Here is a 20,575-nt window from a genome sequence, read left to right as displayed (position 1 = left end):
ATAAATAATGTCGTTGTGTACCTTTATATGACGGGGGCATTAAAAGTTCGTTGTGGTCCAGGACCAATTTTTCTTAATATTATAAATTATATTAAGAAAAGTTGGTCCTGGACCACCCCACATGTTGTAATGTTTGGCCGATTCCCGCGATATTTTACATAGGGTTAGACAGGGACGTAGGCATAGCTGCATTTTAAAGCTATTTTGGAGAGGTCAATATATCCATCTTAAATGTGAAGAGAATGCCAGAAAAGTAGGAATTTCGATGGGGCTATCACCGTGTGTACGTCTTGGGGTTTGGGGCCTGAATGAATAGAAGCGTATATTTGGTAATGATTGCAAAATATTTGGGGTATGAAATATTCCCGATGTTGCAGTCGCTCCACTGGCCATACACAATTCTGTACGAGTTTATAGCTTAGGATAGGCTAGAAGCTTATAATTTTTAATGGTCATCGGGTAATGTTTAGCTGTCGAAATGAACAAAAACTTTTGTGTGAAAACGCCTCGAAATATTCCTCCGAGGCCCATAAATTCCATGCCATAAAATGTAAAATAGAGCACCACGTATAGTTCTTCCTGCCAATACTTTGAAGATTATTACAAAAATTCAAATCAATCGCGAATATTTTTATACACTTCTCCGTTTTGTTTGAAAAACTCCGAGATATTTGTCGAAGATGTCATGAAGTAAATATACCCTCGTGATCATCTTAAAATTCAAAATCAAATGCACACGATATCCGACTGTTAATCGGTTGAAATTATACCCTCTGCCATATAGAGGCTATTTATCATTTGATATGACCAAAACGTAGATGGGTAATATCGGTCAATTCCTTCTGGTACTAATCCCACAGAAGTTATAAAATTTTCAAAGGAAATTATTTCTCTCATAGAACAAGAAAGGTTCATCCAATTTCCTAATATTTCTGTCAGTGATAGATCTAGGGCAAAAATGGACAATGACAGCCCACTCCATTAACACTCCACTCCCCTACAAAAGTTCAACATTTTGAATAATTAAAACTCTTATAAAATGTGAAATAAGATTCCGATTGTCTTCGAATTTCGCACATACCAATATTTCTACCAACGAAAGTCTGGTATTAAGAACGGATAGAACGAACCGCTCCTTTTGGTATCTCCCCTACAAAGGGGCCAAAATGTTGAATCATAAAGAATCTGATAAAACGCGAAAAAGCATACGTTTCGTTTTAAACGTGGCACATCTCAATACTTCTATTAACACAAGATCTTGTGAGAAGATAAAATACATTAGATCCCTTTTTCCGGTACCTCCCCCATAACGGGTCAAAATTTCAAATAATCTTAGCTCTCACAAAATGTGAAACAGATATTCGATTCTTTCTAAACTCTATACAATCCAATATTTTTAGCAACACAAGATCTGGTGTGAAGTTGGGATATATCTGCTCATTCCTTCTGGTACCTCCCCCACAAAGGGGTCAAAATTTTGAATAACAAAACGTTCAAAAAATGCAAATAAGCATTCGATTATCTTTAAATTTCGTACATCTTAATATTTTTACTAACGCAAGATATGGTGTAAAGATAATAGGCATTGACTCATCTCTTCTAGTCCATAGTCCATATCTGAAACGTTGAAATATTTTTATATATTCTTTCGGAATTATACCCAATCGGTCAGCTAAATCTACTGACACCCTTTAACTTGTTTTTATTAAAAATTGGTTATATCGGAACTCGTAACGGCAACAATTTTGAACTGCGTCAGCTATAATTTGACCTTTTGTTTCAGCCACAATATTTTACGAATTGATCTAAAACTTGACATTTGGGATGTTCTTTATTCATATTATTGGCTTAGAAAAAATGTTCGACGCGAGTCCACTATTTTTTTTGACTCGTATATAGAGGTACCTCCCAATTTTCGGCATTTTTAAGTTTCCGAAAAACATGCTGGAATTCAAGTAAAGAGTGAAAGTAGTAGTAGTAGTTTTGAAAATGTGTACTATAATTGTACTAAATTTGGTATTTGGTGAAGAAATAAATAAATAAATTTGATATGGATGTCACTGTTGATGTCCCTGTTAATAGAATTATCTAGCGGGACGGAATATTTACCAAGTTGTATAAAAATCGTACGTGGTCTTTACAATCGTACATTAATAAGATTGTATTTTTGAAAGTTTTATTTGCCATCCAAAGGAAGAAGAGTCGTACAATTAGCGAATTTCATTGTTTTAGGATAAATTTGTTGCCCTATGTAGATCTGCATATTTTTCTGATTTCTTTGAACTCGTATGTGTCATGGGTGTCAGCTGGAAAAGGAAAACTATTGGAAATTATTTTTCAATTTTTTATCGACAGGTCCACCAACTGATTTTAAAAACGGCTTATCGGAATATTGTAGGTCATATTAGATTCGCTTATTTTTGGTGCAGGTATTAGAAGGGTGCTTTCGACCAATAACTTTACAAATCCAATATTTTGCTGCACAGATTCGATCTGTTCCTGAACGAATCTACTAATTTTGCGATTTTTTCGATATCATAAAGCGAAAATCGGTTATCGTAGAAAAAACTTTTACATTCTTGCAGTTCTGGAACCGACCAAATGTGTGTGGTTGAAATGTGTTAGTCATCGTTGGGCATATTATTTTCTTCGTCTTATCAGAGTTATGAGTTTGGACCAAGGTCGTCTAGGCTAGACCAAGGCTTGTCTAGTTTCAAGTCCTCGAGCGTAGGCTTCAAGTTTACCTCAGATAAATTTCAAGGCTTGCAAGCTAGTTTGGATATATTGTTTTATTGAAATAGGGTCTGTTCCAGAACGCCAAGAATGAAAAGCTTTTTACTCCGATAAACGATTTTCTCTCTATGATATCGAAAAAAAAATATGAAAAACTTGCACGTTCGGGAACAGAGCACTTATTTTGAGTTGGTTTCGATTCAAATATTACTGAACTCCTACTTACGATATGTTTAAAAATCGGAGGCCTTAAGGACATATTTAAAAATTCAATCAAGTGTTCTTCAAAAATGTCCTATTTTGATCTGTTCTAGACCTCAAAGAATGTAAAAATTTTAACTACGATACCCGATATTGGCTTTATGATATCGGAAAAAATTGCAAAAAAGTAGATTCTTCCAGGTTCTGGAACAGAGCATAAATGATTCCAATCAGCAATGATATTGGGATTCAAATATATAATTAATAATTTTTTCTTTTATTTTATTTTACAGATATCAACAAAATGGCGTCTAATTGTATAATAATAACATTGCCACCATGTACGTTTTTCAATGTAAATATAACAAGTAAAGCTTACAATAAATAAGACGCCCTTCCCGCCGGAGTAAAGATTAAAATGGACTAAGGAACATCTTCTTAAAAAAGGAAGTCAAAATAAAAAAGACAAAGTCTAAGCAATAAATGACGGCCTAAGAAAAATTAAAAGCAATCCAAGAATCTTGAAAAAAAGACAAGAAACTTCAATAAAATATTAAAAACAAACAACTTGCCCAAAGACAACCTAGAGTATTATTTAAAAAACAAAAAATAAGCAACAACTACAACATAGAACAAAACCTCAAACAACTGAAATTGTAAAATAAAAATTACTTACAATTTATTAAACAACAAAAATTAACAGCCCTAACTTCGTTTCTACGCCACGGCGAAGTTTTGGCAGAATATAATTAGATACACATAAATAGTTGGCGCCCAATTGAAAATCCAGCAGCAGCAACAAAGAGCAACAAAACGTTGAGGAAAATTTGTTCTTTATGGATGCAGGAGGTCTTCCAGTCTACCAGAGCGCCAATCAGGCAGCCGCCCAACAACAACAACAGCAGCAGCAGCAACAACAACGCCACCAACAACACCAGCAACATCAATTGAATATTCAATTGCAGCAGCAGCAACATTTGCAACATCATCAACAACAACTGCAGCAACATCAAAACATAAGCTTACATTTGCAACAGCAGCAGCAGCAACAACAACAACAGTTACAGGCATCACAGCAACAACACGTTCACAATGTGCAACAGCAACAGATCCAGGTGCAACAGCAACAACAAACGCAACGTTCGCCCTATCATCAATCAAATGCTGCAACAAATTCCAGTCCAGGATGCTCAATTGGCGGCGGCCTTGGACCTGGCGGCAACGGAACTGGCGGCTCTGGCCAAACAAACACAAATTCGGGCATGCCCTCGCAACAGCAACAACAGCAGCAGTCTCAGGGCCTTAACAACAACGGCCTCAATGCCGTGCCCTCGCCCCAGGGCGGTGGACTCATGGGCGACATTGTGCCACCGAAACGCCAACAAATGTTCGAACGTTTACGACGCCGCATGGAAAACTATCGACGCCGTCAAACCGACTGTGTGCCACGCTACGAACAGACATTCAGCACTGTGTGCGAGGCGCAGAATCATGAGACGAGTGCTCTGCAGAAACGCTTCCTCGAGAGCAAGAACAAACGAACGGCCAAAAAGACGGAGAAGAAGCCCACAGAAAGCGCCACAACAATGTTGTCCAGTAATCTGCAAAGCAGTGTTCATGTGGTAAGTCGGAATGAGATTTTTTCCTGAAAATGTTTATGTTATTCTGAATTGATTTTATTGGGAATTCATATATGGCTTCGGCGGGTGAAACTTCGAACTGAAAATGGTTCTCGTACATTAATTTTTTTTATGAAAATGTCTCGTAATGAATCTCCTCGAGAGAAAGAAGTTGAGAATGAGTCGAATTCATTCCAGACCGAAGTGTTGGTGTTTTAATGACAAGGTCATCATTCTCTACAGCTGATCAGTCAACGGCTCCCAAACAAGAGAAAGCGAGGATTTGGGTAACCACACTAACAAAACGTTCTCGAGGTGAATCTCATAAAATGTCAGAGATGTCCTTGAGAGAATGAGTCGCATCTATTCCAGAGCGATGTACTTTTTTCCCACCGTTTGTCTGCATCTGACCACTCAGCGGGTCCAAGAATAGAGACAGGTAGAATTTGGGCAACCAAACTCTCTCGAAGAGAATCTCATAAGATGTCACAGAAGTCAGATCATGTTTTTTTTCGAAGCTTTCACAGAAAAGACCTGTCGAAGAGGATGTACACGATAATTCTCTCACTCCCTCCACCTCTCTGCTTCGAGAAAGCAATATCGCTCAGACGGTCTTTGTTAAACAGCCACCTTCTTTCGCTGAACATTCGCTCATGGCTAGCCTCTTGAATATCTGTAGAATCTGACTTTTTTTATGAAATTTTTCTTTTTCTGCCAGCCTCATGGCCGGTCTCTTGAATGTCTCACGAATCTGACTTTCTTATGAAATTTTCTTTTTCTGTCCCGTAGGGGGATTGGGACTGCCAGTTGGATGCTCTCAGATCACTGCGTCTCAAAAACAGTAATTCTAAGAAGGATTCTCCGCCTCAGGGGGTTGTTCTCCCGTTACTTTGATGAGTGATAAGGATTTCGGGTTACTGGATGTCAAGCGTTAAAAGAGCCCTGATCCTGCATTCACTGCTTCTGCATTAGTTTCTTTATTTGTTTTATTGTTTTTTTTTTTTTGATTCACAAGCTTCTCGGTGTTTAAGGTTCAATTTTGACGACAATTGCCAGTCGAAAGTGATCTGGGATCTTTATTTGATGAATTTTCATAAATTTGGCAAATTGAGTAAATGGCTCGGAATACCGATTTTGAAAAGTCTTTTAAGGTATTTGTTTTTAAATTGACCTTCATATCCACTCATTTCTTGGTAGTTGTTAATCAAAAGTGATCTGCAACCTCTAATTGGAAGATTTTAAAAATATTTGTTTGGCTTTGGTTGAGCTGTGGCCAGGATCAATTATTGAAGTCGTTTTCGTGGTGGGAACATGTTGAGTCCTGCGGCAATTCTCAGATCGAGTTTGACCTTCCCAAAATCTTAGATTGATGACTATCTTACATATCTGCTGCTCTATGGGTCACAGCACCCGGCTGAGAAGGCAACTCCACATCGAAACGAATTTCTAGACGCCGCATTGCACCAAAACAGGGGCCTCTCTATAGCGTTCAGGGTTACATATCTAGGAACTTTTGTTTAATCTGTGGCCAGGTCGTTTTTGCGGTAGGAACTTGTTGAGTCCTCCGCCAATTTTCATTCAATCAACCCTTGAAGTTCGAGGTTGACCTTCCCTAAATCTATGAATCATGACTATATTACATCTCTGCTGCTCCATGGGTCACAGCACCCAGCTGAGAAGGCAATTCCACATCGCAACGAATCCTAGACGCCGCATTAGACCAACACAGGACTGGTCATCCAAAATGAGAGAAAGTTTAAGACATGACTAGGGAATAGAACGACATTCTACAAGTGATATACTGGTGGAGCAGTCTATTAACCACGTTTACATGGACGTAGCTTACTTTTTGCGAGGAGCGAGGCCAGTTCAAATCTCCCGCTCTGCTGCTGGCAAGCGAAGTTCCCCCGATAAAGATTAAAACGATCTGTGGTGATAACGAAGCAGATAGTTGAGATTCCCTGGGATTTCCTACGAGGAAAATCAATTGTGGTCAGATCTCGTAACCGAGTTACGTCCAGTTTTTGTTTCATCAATCAAATAACCTTTCGTAGCAAATATGTGCGCCCATAGTCAGGCTAGATTTACTTATATAGGGGCTCCTGACACTAACTCCGATCAGAATCCGATACTATTTCAACCTATTTTTGTTCCATACAACACAGGACTTGTCACACAAAATGAGAGAAAGTTTAAGGCATGAATAGGGAATAGAATGAGTGCAGTGCAAGTGCTACACTGGTGGAGCAGTCTAGTTATCACGTTTACATGGGCGTAGTTTTCTCAATGCGAGGCCAATTCAACTCTTCCCCTCCGCTGCTGGCGAAAAAATTAAAACGATCTGTGATGATGACGAGGCAGGGAGTTAAGGTTCCCTACCAGAAAAATGAATTGTCGTCGGTTTTTGTTCCATACAACACAGCACTGGTCACCCAAAGTGAGAGAAATTTAAGACACGATTAGGGAATAGAACCGGTAAAGCTACCCTGATGGAGCAGTCTAATAACCACGTTTACATTGGCGTAGCTTTCTCACTACGAGGAGCAAGTCCTTACTACGAGGAGCGAGTAATGTTCCGACAAAGATCTGTGAGGTCAGAGAGTTGCTCCTGACACTCACTATGGTCAGACTTCGAAATTTTTGTTTCATACAACACAGGACTGGTTACCCAAAATGAGAGAAAGTTTAAGGCACGACTAGGGAATAGAATGAGTGCAGTGCAAGTGCTACACTGGTGGAGCAGTCTAGTTATCACGTTTACATGGATGTAGCTTTCTCACCACGAGGAGCGAGGCCTATGCAACCGCTCTGCTCCTGGTTAACGAAGTTCCCCCGACAAAGATTAAAACAATCTGTGGTGAGAACGAGACAAATAGTTAAGATTTCCTGGGATTCGCAACAGGAAAAATGAATTGTTGTCAGATCGAGTTGCTTTCTGATTTTGTTCCATCGGTCAGGTCTCCCTCCGTGGTAAATATATGCGCCTATAGTCAGTGTGGATTTTCTTATCAAGGGGCTCTGACACTCTATCCGATCGGCTTTTTTTTTCGAAACTACCTCTACCTGTTTTTGTTCCATACAACTCGGGAGAGAGAGAGTTTGAGACAGGATCAGTGCTTCACTGAGGTCTAATTACGACGTTAACATGGACGTATCTTTCTCATTTGTGAGGAGCGATGCCTTTTCACCTCTCCCGACAAAGTTTAAAACGATTTGTTTTGATGATGAGACAGACAGTTGAGATTCCCCACCAGAAAATTACATGAAATCAGATCTCGTAACCCAGTTACTTCCAGTTTCTGTCCCATTGGTACAGGTAACCTACTGGGGCAAATGCACGGGCCCATTAAATTTTTGCAAGACGTCCTAAGTTAAGCTAACGCTCTACGACTATTGAAATTACACATTCGTTAAGACTAAAATGATTGGAGTTAGTGGAGAATGTACGTCTGCCATTCCAATCGAATCTAGATTTCTGTTATCCTCATACTGATGACTCTCTTCCCACACATACAGGCAGCCCTCGACTGCGGCCCCTCAATTACACGCTTCTGCGACAGAAAGGTTTCTCCAATGCAGAAATGCATTGATGGACCTATGTCCGGTCAACAAATATCCTATATTCAGACAAAAACCAAAATCGGGAATAGTCATGGTGAATGTAAAATCTGGGATTAACCTGGAAGTTATGAGAACATCCTCGCTTTAGTTCCATCTAGATTGCCATTTAAAGTTTACGAACGTACGCAGCTGAGGAGGGAGGTGCATTGATACTGAACATCTCCTTTTTTTTTGATATTTTATCGATAATATTTAGAGCATAAACTGGTCCATCCCTCTTTTGCTCTGGAAGGCGTTTTTCGACCTTTTCCTCATTCCGATGCATTTGGCCATTGCCAGTGTCTTTTTGTCCACTTATATTGGGTTGACTTCACAAACTTCCGATTTGGTATCATTTTAAATAACCCAGGCTGAAATTCACTATAAAGTCTAGCATTGCTCCATATACCAACCCAGCAACAAAAACAAAACTCAAAACAAAGAACAGAAAAAATAGTACCAGCAATTCGCACTAAAGTGTATAAAATTTGAATTTGATTATGAAGCGGAAACAAAATCTGAAATAAATCACGTTTTACGGTGTGTGTTGCTACATCTAGCAAACCGCACTATTGTTTAAAACCCATTTATAAATAAATTAAGCCAAGTATTGAGAGAGCCGAAATCAATGGAGGGAGAGAAGAGAACACACAACCAAAACTGTGTTCTATCAAACCAAAGCAACAATAACACAGGCTTGGGTGGCTGGGATAGCTACTTCGTGAATCCAACAAACGAACAAACGAGAAACGTGCAACATTCGAATTGAAAAAGAGAACCACACGAAGCAAAGACAAAGGCAACCAACAAGCAAACGAACGCGATGCAACCAAGAGCAGCTACCCAAATGAACATGCTTAGGCAAGAAATTAAACCAACCTTCAAACAGCATCAACAAACCACACATGCTATGATATTTGCTCAGAGAGTTTTTGAGATACGTTTGTTCGAACATCTACACATTTACCGCTTACCCTCTATACAGTTGTTTTTGTTGTTGTTCATGCACGTGCAGAATGAATTGTGTTGGGAGCCTAGCAACTCCGACTTGCAAGACAATAATATTGCCTCTCAATTCTCAATGGTGATAACTCAAAGATAGTATCTATCAAACCGGCTGACAGGCAGACGGGAACGAAATGAATGGGTAGACCGACGGACGGACGAACGGTCGGTCGGTCGGATGAATGGACGTACAGACTGAATTATGATACTTTGAATAGAGCGTAAATTAATGCAACTCAAATCAACTCGAGAAGCTGGCTATTCTGTTTTCATGTGAGGTATGTGTAAACAAAGATTTAGTCTGCTGCTGACAGACATAGACTAAGCTGTACTTCTTGGGAGAATAATTATACATGATTTCGAAATTTTAAATCAATATTTTGTAATACAAGCTCTACACCATGATCATAATCTTCATATGAAATTAAAAGTAACATCCGGAGCGTATTCCAGGACAACACCAGGCATTTTATTTGACGACCAAAATAAAGCTGCATTTCAGATCTTAGAAAAGAAAACGTTTTTCAGAATTATGTTACCGATTTATTTACAGACAATGAAAAAACAACCAGAAGGAGTGGACCGATATGTTTCATCTTCACAGCAGATCCTGTGTTAGTAGAAATAATGAGATTTGGGTAATATGAAGAGAACCGGATGTTTATTTCGAATTTTGCAATTATTTTGGCTATTCAAAACTCTGAACCTTTGTGGGGGAGGTACCAGAAGGAATCGTCCGAACTCTGCCATTCTTATAACAAATCTTGTGTTGATGGAAATATTGAGATATACTAAGTCTGAATGGAATCGGACCCTTTGTGGGGGAGGTGCCAGAAGGAGTTGACCGATACATGCCATTTTCAAAGCAGATCTTGTGATAGTAGAAATAAGGGGGTCTGTGAAATCGAAGATACTTATTTCGGATTTTATGATCGTTTTGGTTATTCACAACTTTGACCCTTTGTGGGAGAGGTACTAGAAGGATCCCGGTCCGATCCCTTCCATCTTTATTACAGATCTTGTGTTGACGGAAATATTTCGATATACCAAGTCTTAATGGAATCGGTTGGTAATTTTGCGTTTTATAAGCTCCATGGTTATTTCGATTTTTTGTAGGGGAGGTGCCAGAAGGAGTGGACCGATATATTCCATCCTAACAGCAGACCTTGGGTTAATAAAATTATTGGGATGTGTGAAATTTGAAGACAATCGGGCTCTTATATCACATTTTATAAAAGTTGTAATTATTCAAAATTTTGACCATTTGTGGGGGAGGTACTTGATGGAATGGACCGATATTGTCCATTTTCGCACCTGACCTAGCAATGATGCAAATATTTGGATTTGCAAATTTGCTCGTTCTATGCAGGGAATATTTTTTTTTTGAAAATGTCGATCTTTTGTGGGGGATGTACCAGAAGGAGTGGACCGATATATTCCAACTTCACATCAGACCTTGGGTTAATTAAATTATTAGGATTTGTGAAAATTGAAGACAAACGGACACTTACATTATATTTTATAAGAGTTATAATTTTTCAAAATTTTGAACTGTGGGGAGATACTTGATAGAGTGGACCGATATTGTCCACTATCTCACCTAACTTAGCACTGATGCAAATAGTAGGATTTGCAAAGTTAAAGCAAATTTCGATTATCCTTTCTCTTTCTGTGCAGTAAATTATTTTCTTTTGAAAATGTTGACATTTTGTGTGGGATGTACCAGAAGAAGTGGGCCGATAATGCCCATCTCTGAACTCGATATAAGTTTGACAATAATGTCACGATGTACCAAGTTTGCATCAAATAGGACACTTAAATCGAGAGTTATCGTGCGCACCAGCCAGAGAGACGGGTCTAAAACCGTTTTTTCGATGAGGCAAGTTTTGGGTGTATCAAATGATATATACCCTCTCTAGCTATGGCGTTGGGAAGAGCGCAAAGGTTAATAAGATTCGTGATGTTGTAAAATTAAGAAGGTAAAGTCATTTCGTATAAGAATATCCATCTATTAATTTTCTGTAATTTACCTCGTCAAATTTCACTGAATTAAAAGAACAGGTTCCCATCTGTGTATACAATGGATTTTGAAAAAAAAAATTGTAAACATATGATTGCATGACCTTACCTTTTAAATTCGACAAAAGCCACTAGGGTCTCTAGAAAACAAGTCATTTTCGCCTCGACTTCGAAATTTCATTAACTTATCATTTAATAGTTTGACTTAGTGTATTTTTTATTTTCAGCTATTTTAATTTACCTAATTTAATTTCGAATTACATTTCGCAACGCAAAATGCATTTCATTTTGCCATATTTTGAAAATTATTAAATTATTTCTAATTAATTTGTTGTCTCTAGCTTATGATAAATTTTATTTAGCCAATTAGATATAATTGTCCGTCTGTCTATCCCTCCAATGCCAGCAATAATTTTAATTGCTTTATTTAGTATTTTTTAATTCGTTGCTTTTTGCGCTTAAACATCGGTCCGGCAAACAGCGAGGGAGATGATGTTATTAATACCTTGCGGACAACACACAATTTCCACCACAACGGGAGACTTGAAATGACAAGAGGTGTCGTACACTTTAAAGCACCCACATAGGCGAAGGGGCATTTTACATATATTTCTGTCTTGCTAAGAACCTTAAATTAAGAAATTATGAACATATTGATGTGTATAATTTTGTAGATGCACTGGAAGCTATGAAGCTCCGCGAGTAAATAATATTTAAGGTATATTGGATGGCAGAATTAAGGAGGAAACCTTATATACAAATTATACCTCTGACAACATCTCATTGTCTAGATGTGTATTCAGGAATCCATACATAAAAGGGAGGGTATATTAAGTTCGCCATTTCGCGTGTAACTCATCAAAATAATAATTTCCATCAGCATAAAATTCTGAGACGATTTAGCACTGTCCGTCCGTTGGTATTACGCTAGATTCAAAACGAATTAGGATAGGAAACTAAACATTTGCACAGATCAGTCTTTTGTCTGCAGGCAGGTCAAGTTCGAAGATGGGCTATTTCGGTTCACGAAATCATATAGCCCCCATATAACGGCACCCTTAATATTCTATACTGATGATTGTAGCCAAATTTTTTAATAGAATTGTCTGAAATTCTACGCAGGGAGTTCCTTGGGAGTACTCTACCCCCTGGAAGAGAATTGTTTATATAGGTCCACGATATCGTATAGCCCCCATACAATGGTAGCCCCGATATTCGGCATTGGAAGTGGAGATTTTAGCTGCATTTTCCCATGGAATTGTCTGAAAATCCACACAAGAGTTCTTTCTATGCTCTTAACCCCCTGGAAAAAAATTTTTTATATACGTCCGCGATATCGTATAGATCCCATACAATGGTACCCCCCAATATTTGGTATTTGGATGATTTTAGCGACTTTGTACGCTGGAGTTGTTTCAAATTTTGTAGTTAAAGTTCGTAATGGGTACAACAGCCTATGACAAAAATATGCGTTTGCAGTAAAGGTACCCTGTATTCGGTATTTTGACGATTTTAGGTATAATATTCTCCGGAATTGTTTCAAATTTCGTATTTGAAGTTCCTAATAGGTACTACAGTCTATGACAGAAAGATTTCTATGCTGGTCAAGGTCTTTGTCTAGACCCCATATATGTGTACCTCTCTATATTCGATATTTTGACGATTTTGGGTTCATTATTCACCGGATTTTTTCAAATTTCGTATTTGAAGTTCCTAATGCCTACTTCAGCCTGAATATAAAATTGTTTATGCAGGTCCAGGTCTTCGTATAGCCTCCCTATATTTTTTTTTTGAAAATTTTCAAGTTTTCTCCAAATTGTTGAGGGTATAAAAAGTTCGGCCCAGCCCGTCATTGTCGATATAAAATATTGTCATAAGTTCTCAATAGGGTTGAGATCAGGACTACATGATTTCCATTCCAGAACTCTCGGGGAATTTTCAATATACCATTGCTTCACTTGACTGGATATGTGCTTCGGATCGATATCCTGCTGAAATATCTATGTGACAGACATATTTTCATCAAAATATGGTACATTTTATCTTTAAGCAATATACAATACTGGAATTGACCCTTGTGAAACGATCCGATGCCGTGTGATGACATATCACCCCAAAATATAATGGATCCCACCGCCCTGTTTAAGAGTAGTACGGGTGTATTTTTGATTGCACTCAGTGCACTTAGAGCGACGCACACATTTCCTCATCTGAAGAGATTCTATTGATCTTTGTCTCCTCGGAAAATTATACCCGTTTCCATTCTTCAGTCTTCCAACGGCAATTTTTTTGGCAAATTCTTAACGTTTCGCTTTCGTTCTGATAATAATGGATTTTTCCATGAAATTCGTCCACATAACTTAGCATCTGTTAAACGAGGTTTTGAAGTGTCTATTGATGGTTACGCTTCATTTTCAAGAAAAACTGCCTGCAGGATCTCACGTTGGGCACCCTGATTTTGGACACTTTTAGGACTGATGATCTGACTGATCTGTCTACATATTCTTCTATCACGATGCATCTGTATTATAATCTTCCTATTACTGATGTCACGAGTATTATTTCTAGCCACAAGATTTATTTCTTACAAAAAAAAAAAACTTTAGAAGATGTCACCCCCTGTAAATAGACACAGTGCCTCCTTATTTCCGATTTGTTTAATGTCCAACCATAATTTCGACTAAGAACCTCAGTCCTTATTCGCTCCAAACTTTTCACTTTATGTTTCACATTCAAGTTAAAATTTTCTAGGAAGCCTTTCAAATAACGTTGTAAGAGTTCTTAGTTTGCAATTAAAATACGTGACGACACCTCTTTCTAACAACACTCTCCTTGGCATAAATACGCTATGTTTGTTTGTTGGTTTTATTTTGTGTTTTACTTTTGGAAACGGGTACAGCACAAATTTAATTTCGTCGCACAGATACTCGGTTTTTAGTGTTTTTGTTTTGTTTTGCTTCATATTTTTTTGTTTTTGTTGTTTTCATCTATTTTCGTTTAGGAACAGTGAACTTTAAGTGTATGTCGAAGTACAGTGCACTTATTGTTCTCGCACTCTTTATATCTCTCTCCCGCTCACGTAGATACTTGTTCTCTCTCTTCGCGTTATAAAATTGCTCTTGCACTCCCGTTACCATATGGCCGTCGTTGTTGTTTGGCATAATTATTGGCATTGTTGTTGGTTTGTGGTAGTGATAGGGATGTAGGGGAGCAGTAGGAGGAAGCTTTATGCTGCCCGCGTTTTCCTTTGGAGCATTGGCTTTTGTTTTGCTGAGACCATCACAGTTTTGGTATGAAGAGATTGTGTGCGGGGTTTAGTTTGAGTTGGGTGCAATTGATTGTGTGATTTGCTTGTTTGGTTTTGCATGAATATCCATTGAGTATGCATGGCTTTTTTGTTTTTGAAATTTAATTCGCAAAAATTCCCAAATCATCAGATTTGCTTGAAGTTTAAACGGGACTTCTAAGTGTTTGGAATTATAGAAGTTTCAAATATCCACAGTTGGAAAAATATAATATATAAGATCAGCAAATCTTGTAAAGGAGATGTAGGAAATAAAAGGAAATGACTACGCAAGGAAGGATCTATGGATTATTTTTAGCGATAGGCCCGGCGCAAAAAACCAAAATTCAAATCAAAAATGAGAAAAATTTGTAAGGTCTTTTAGAAACGGAAAAATCTCAACGTTTACAAGAAGTTACAAAATTAGTAGATGCTGCTAATCATTGTCCTCTGTCTTCGGCTCAACAGATCGTATGCAAAAGAAGTTCGAACAAGTCGAAAGTTGTATTCGATCCGAATTTAAACTCTTAATATGTAACAGTTTCGGATCGAGTAAAAAGTGCTGCAACTAAATGGATTTATTTTGGCAGTACTTTCGAGTGTATTATTCAGAATTGGCAGCATTTACTTCATAAAATATGGAAAATATATGAAAAGAAAACAAGGCCAATCTCAAAAATTAAGAAGAATTAAGTTTCACGCGCTTCAGAAAAAAAAAAATGGATTCATTTGCCGCCTTTAGCGTTTCGTTTTTCTTCAAGCCTTCATATGACGGTTGCTCCTTATATTGGTACTTATCAACGGAATTGTTCAAAATATGCTTTTAAGAGTTTGCAAGGGGTTCTACCTATTGTAGCAGAACAATTTCTGTATAGGTCCTCGTTTATATATAGCGCCCATGTAACGGTACCGACTTATATTCCTCATTTTTTGCGATTTAGGCCACATTTTCTATCGGATTTATTTAAAATTCAGTATTTGAACGTTCGGTATTCGAACATTGTCCATCTATATAACGACAGAAATGACATAAGCCACATTTTCCACATAATTATTACACATGTGGTATTTAACACTTACAAAACATAACAAACCTATATGGGTTTTTGTTTTGGAATGGCCCCCCCATATAACGGTTCAACCCACTTTATTATTTATAGAATATGTTATACAATACCCACGAAAGTTTGTTTGTTGAAAACAACGTTTTTCACGTTTTTAATTCGTACCCGTTAGCTAAATATCAAACGAGTAAAAATGTCAACTTTCGAACGACTTTGACTTCTAAATTCGAAGTACATAGTGATTCAAATCCAAAAGTAGAGTACGATTAGACTATACTCTCTTTTTGTACATACGAATAAGAGCGAGGAATGAACGACGCGTAACACATTTCCTGCAAGTGCAATCTCAGGTCAAATAAACGAAATCGCTTAGAATCAGATATCGGCTATTTTTTAATAAGGATACCATAGAAAAAATGTTGCAAAGTGAAAGAGCTTGGGAATCGATAGCAAAAATCTGGGAATATATTCTCTGTAAGAAGAAGGCAGACCTAGATATTGACTTCTTAAAAACATTAAGTGCCTGGGCGTAGGTTTAAAATGAAAACAGTTTTCAGAGTGGAGTCAACTTGGAAGTAATGCGAAAGCGGTTTCGTGGTAGAACATTATCCCCGTTATGAAAGGAGGTCGGTTTTTAGCCACACATAATATAGCATAAGTGTGTTATACAGGGTGAGATAAAAAAACTGCAACAATGTTAAACGCCACAATTTTTACATTTTTTTTAATTTTTTAAAATAAAAGCAAAAAATGTCGGAAATAGCATTAAACTTTAGAATAAGCTTAAATTTGTTCGAATTGGTCACCTTTGGCACGAATTATGACCCTGAAACCGTCACACGCTGCCCGAATGTTGCTCTGCGGTATTTTGGCCCATTTCCGACGAAGCTCTTGCTTGAGGTGATCGACACTTTGGTATTTTTGCTTTCCAAAATACTCCAGACACAATAGTCCAGCGAATTGATATCCGAAGATTTTGGTGGCTATTGTGCCCTGGAAATGAATCGAGGAACCTCATTTTGTAGCCATTCTTGGGTGGCGAGTGCTGAGTCCTGTTGGAATGTCCAAGGTCAGCGGCCAAAATGTTTGCGTGCCCAAGGCTTTAATACACCCTCTGGAATATTTTCGCTATAATATGCGGCATTTATTCTGATGCCACGGTCGATTAATACGAACGGAGAGCGACCATCGGCTGTTATGGCGGCCCACACCATCACCATGGCCGGCGCTTGAGTTCTGGTCGCCAACAGATGGTGTACATTTTCAGCTGACCTCTTTCCAGCCAAATATAAAGGAATCACACTATCACGCTTGAATTCCATCACGAATAACTGTTTTTTCTGGAAAATTCTCACCAAAATGCTTTTGTACGCTTGTAGATAATATAATGAGCTGTCACTGGAATAATTTTAACAGCTTTCGGACGAGTGGCTTAAAAATGACAGCAGTGTGAAGTTGGTTGCAGTTTTTTCATCCCAACCTGTAGGTCTTTGAGTACAGTTCTTGAAACGTTGTCCCAATTTTGTGGATTTTATGGCCAACTTTACTTTAATTTACCCATTGTGGAAGGTAAAAAACCTCAGATCGACCGAACTTTACTTAATATACATAAATGTTTAAATTAAAAAAAAATAAATAAAAAAAATTTCCATTTACTAAAGATACATTCACTTGCAGTTAATTCCCATTGGCAATATGTCTTCAGCTGGTTAAATAAAAATCTAACACTTTTCACTTCTTTGGGTTTTTTCACTCATTTTCTCCGAACACCACACACCACAGAAAAAACTTTGTTTCAAACTTAGTTGCGAGCAACTGATATAAAATGGAATGCACAAAACATAATGAGAAGAAAATGGTAAAGGGATACAACATAACATTCACAAATGGATCATAAAATTCAAAAATGAAAGGAGTAACATCGCAAAAAAGAGAATAGCCCAAGAAAAGTCGGTGATGACGATGATGGGTTTCATGGCGTTGATGCTGCTGTCATTGGCGCTACCAATGACTACTTGGCCGTAGTAGCTGATGCCAGTGTAAAGGAGAAAATGAAGAAAATTAAACTCCGTCCATCAGACGGCATTGGTGACGGACCCACACTTACTCAATGCAATCTATACGTCCATCTATCCATCCATGCACTTTCCAACCGATTGTTTGCCAGGCAAGAGCAGGCAACAAGCCAGCCAACCTGCCTGCCTGCCACCACAGTGCATATTGGTACTTATTTTGTTGATACTCTTTTGAATGAGACTACTACGAAGACCTTGTAGATGGGATGCATCATGCACTTAAGATGGCTGGATCACTAATGATGAATGCCACTCACTCCCAGGCTCCAATAATAAAACAAAAATTCCAACACAAATTATGCCTCCAACCAATGGGCCAGCCATATGAATGGCCGCATTAAAATAGCTCAACCACCATAGAGGAATTTTAAAAATGTTTCAATTCACAACTGGAAAGGTGCAAGAAGAGGTATCAGATTCTTATAAAATAGTTTGACACGAGTTTTCAAAAGTCCATGTGAAAATTTTTTTTTATAAGAATCTGACATCCCTCCTTCCACCTTTTCAATTTTGAACTGAGATATATTTCAAATTCCTCTGTTACGGGCAATCTCTCCTATAATCGTAAAAGTTCCCAATAGATCTCTCAGTACACTGTGCAACACAAACAAATATTTACTGGAAAAATCCAGCAGATTACAATAGTACAACTGAAAATGGAAGACGACACATGTATCGGCGTTTGAAAGTATACATCGCAAAGTAACCTGAAAAAGGAAGAAAGTTCTCCGATCTTCCAAATTGTTTGAAATTTTTTGATTAAGATTAATTGGAGTCCTCACATTTTAGGTATATGATGTCTTTGACATAATTACGGATAAAAATACGAAGATTATTTTGGCCAAATATTTTAACCATATTGTGAGTAGCCAATAGGGTCATTTTGGTCCTTTTTTCGAAATTTGTAATCATATTTCGAAAAAAGGACCCCTTAAATAGGATCGTAGCCATTCAAAATATTCCACAATATTATTTGGCACAAAATTCTACCTTATGTCGTAGAAGACATCAGAAGTCTAAATTTAACCTAAACGCCAGGAATTCATAAATGTTAAAAATACATTTTAGGGTTAAAGCTATACTTTATGCGAGTTTATGCAAATTACTCCCACAAAGCATCATTTTAGAACGATGATGTTAGGGACAAATTTTTTTTTCATCAAATTTCACTATAAGTCACCAAAGACATCAAATGTATATCTCTATTATATAACAAGGAAACATTTACTTCAAATGTTGCAAAAAAATCCTGAAAATATTTCCTAATTTTTGATCAATTTTTCCTCGGTCTTTTTCGAGTTGATGCAGGAAATTAACATAAAATGTCATTTTACGCCTAAGGTGTTAGAAGAAGAAATATTTTGCACAAAATTTCACTATAACTTTCAGAGTAAACCATATTTCTAGGTTTAATAGTTTTTGAGAGAATTACATTCGACACTCGTATATTATAAGTGAAAATTATTCAGAGTGAGATAAAAAACTGCAACAAAGTCAAATGGCAAAATTTTTAATTTTTTTTTTTTAAATTTTATTGAATAAAAGCAAAAATTGTTGGAAATAGCATACAATTTTAGAATAAGTTCGAATTGGTCACATTTGGTACGAATTAGGGCCTCCAAACGGCCAATGAAACCGTCACATGCTGCCCAAATTTTGCTCTGCGGTATTTTGGCAAATTCCCGGCGAAGCGCTTGCTTGGTATTTTTTAGTGCCAACCTTGATTTCCAAAATACCCCAGACACAATAGTCCAACGGTTTGATATCCGGAGATTTTGGTGGCCATTGTGCACTGGAAATGAAGCGAGCAACCTCATTTTGTAACCATTCTTGGGTGGCGCGTGCTGAGTCCTATTTGCGTGCCCAATGCTTTAATACACCCTCCAGACTATTTTCACGATAATATTCGGCATTTATTCTGATGCCACGGTGGATTAATACGAGTGGAGAGCGACCATATGCTGTTATAACGTCCTACACCATGGTCGGCTCTTGAGTTCTGGTGGCCAACCGACGGTGCACATTTTCAGTTGACCTCTATGGCAAGTGAACACGATTATTTTGCTTGTTTACAAACTGCTGGACAACGAATGTTTTCTCATCCAAGAAATCAAAATTCGGCAGTTCACCACTTCTGGCCAATCGAAGCAACTCCTTAGCTCTTTTGAGTCTATTTTCTCTCTGTTGCGGTGTAAGTTCTTGCACATTTTGGAATTTCAATGGCTTTACGCCGAGCTCGTTTTTCAATACTTGCCGAATGGAATATTACGATATGTCACGATCCATTTTTCAGCCACTGCGACGCGGGTTTCGATCAAGTGAATTCCATCACGAATAACTTTTTTTCTTTAAAATTCTCACCAAAATGCTTTTGTACGCTTGTGAACAATATAATGAGCTGTCACCGGAATAATTTTAACAGCTGTCGGACTAGTGGCTTTGAAATGACAGCAGTCTGAATTTGGTTGCAGTTTAACTCCAGTTTAGTAAAAACTCTCGGATTTCATTCCAGAGGAAGGAGTTTGTACCGGAAAAGTAGCTTTTTTTTGGGGGCTGTACCCCGAAAAGTATATTTTCTTGGGAGACGGAATCGGAAACCCGGATATTTGACCTGAAAATCCGGATCCAAGACCCGGGTTAGACCCGGAACTGCTAAACCGATATAGACAATATAAGTAGGAAAGCTAATGAAAATACCTATCCAACAAGTAATCACGTGGTGGAGTTATTTAGAATGGTTCGGAAGTTGTATCGAAATTATAAGTTTTAGGAGCGGGATTTTTTAAAAATTCCCCAAAAGTCTTTTTTAAAAACCCATACATGTGACCCCGTGTGGGATAGGTTTTTCATAAGCTTTCAAATGATATGTCCGCTTTAGTAGGTCAGGATCTAACCCGGGCTTTCGATTCAAATATCCGGGTTTCCGGGTCCGTCCCCAAGAAAAATATATTTTCTCAGAATCAGGGTATCTCTGGG

At 37.9% G+C, this 20,575-nt stretch overlaps 1 protein-coding gene across 3 annotated transcripts in view; it reads left to right on the top strand.

Moving 5' to 3' along the window:
• The window catches only part of LOC131806386 (neurogenic protein mastermind-like), a 418,316-nt gene that overhangs the window by 168,211 nt on the left and 229,530 nt on the right, over window positions 1-20,575 (top strand). For all 3 annotated transcript variants that reach the window (XM_059130427.1, XM_059130425.1, XM_059130426.1), the window contains exon 2: window positions 3,228-4,556. In XM_059130427.1, the coding sequence (XP_058986410.1) occupies window positions 3,771-4,556 (786 nt within the window). In that variant the 5' untranslated portion in view covers window positions 3,228-3,770. The remainder of the gene's footprint in view (window positions 1-3,227; window positions 4,557-20,575) is intronic.

This window comes from Musca domestica, unplaced genomic scaffold (genome assembly GCF_030504385.1).
Source record: "Musca domestica strain aabys unplaced genomic scaffold, Musca_domestica.polishedcontigs.V.1.1 75, whole genome shotgun sequence".
NCBI classification, from domain to species: domain Eukaryota; kingdom Metazoa; phylum Arthropoda; class Insecta; order Diptera; family Muscidae; genus Musca; species Musca domestica.
Note: the sequence above shows the minus strand (reverse complement) of the source record. Positions and strands in the feature narration are given on the sequence as shown.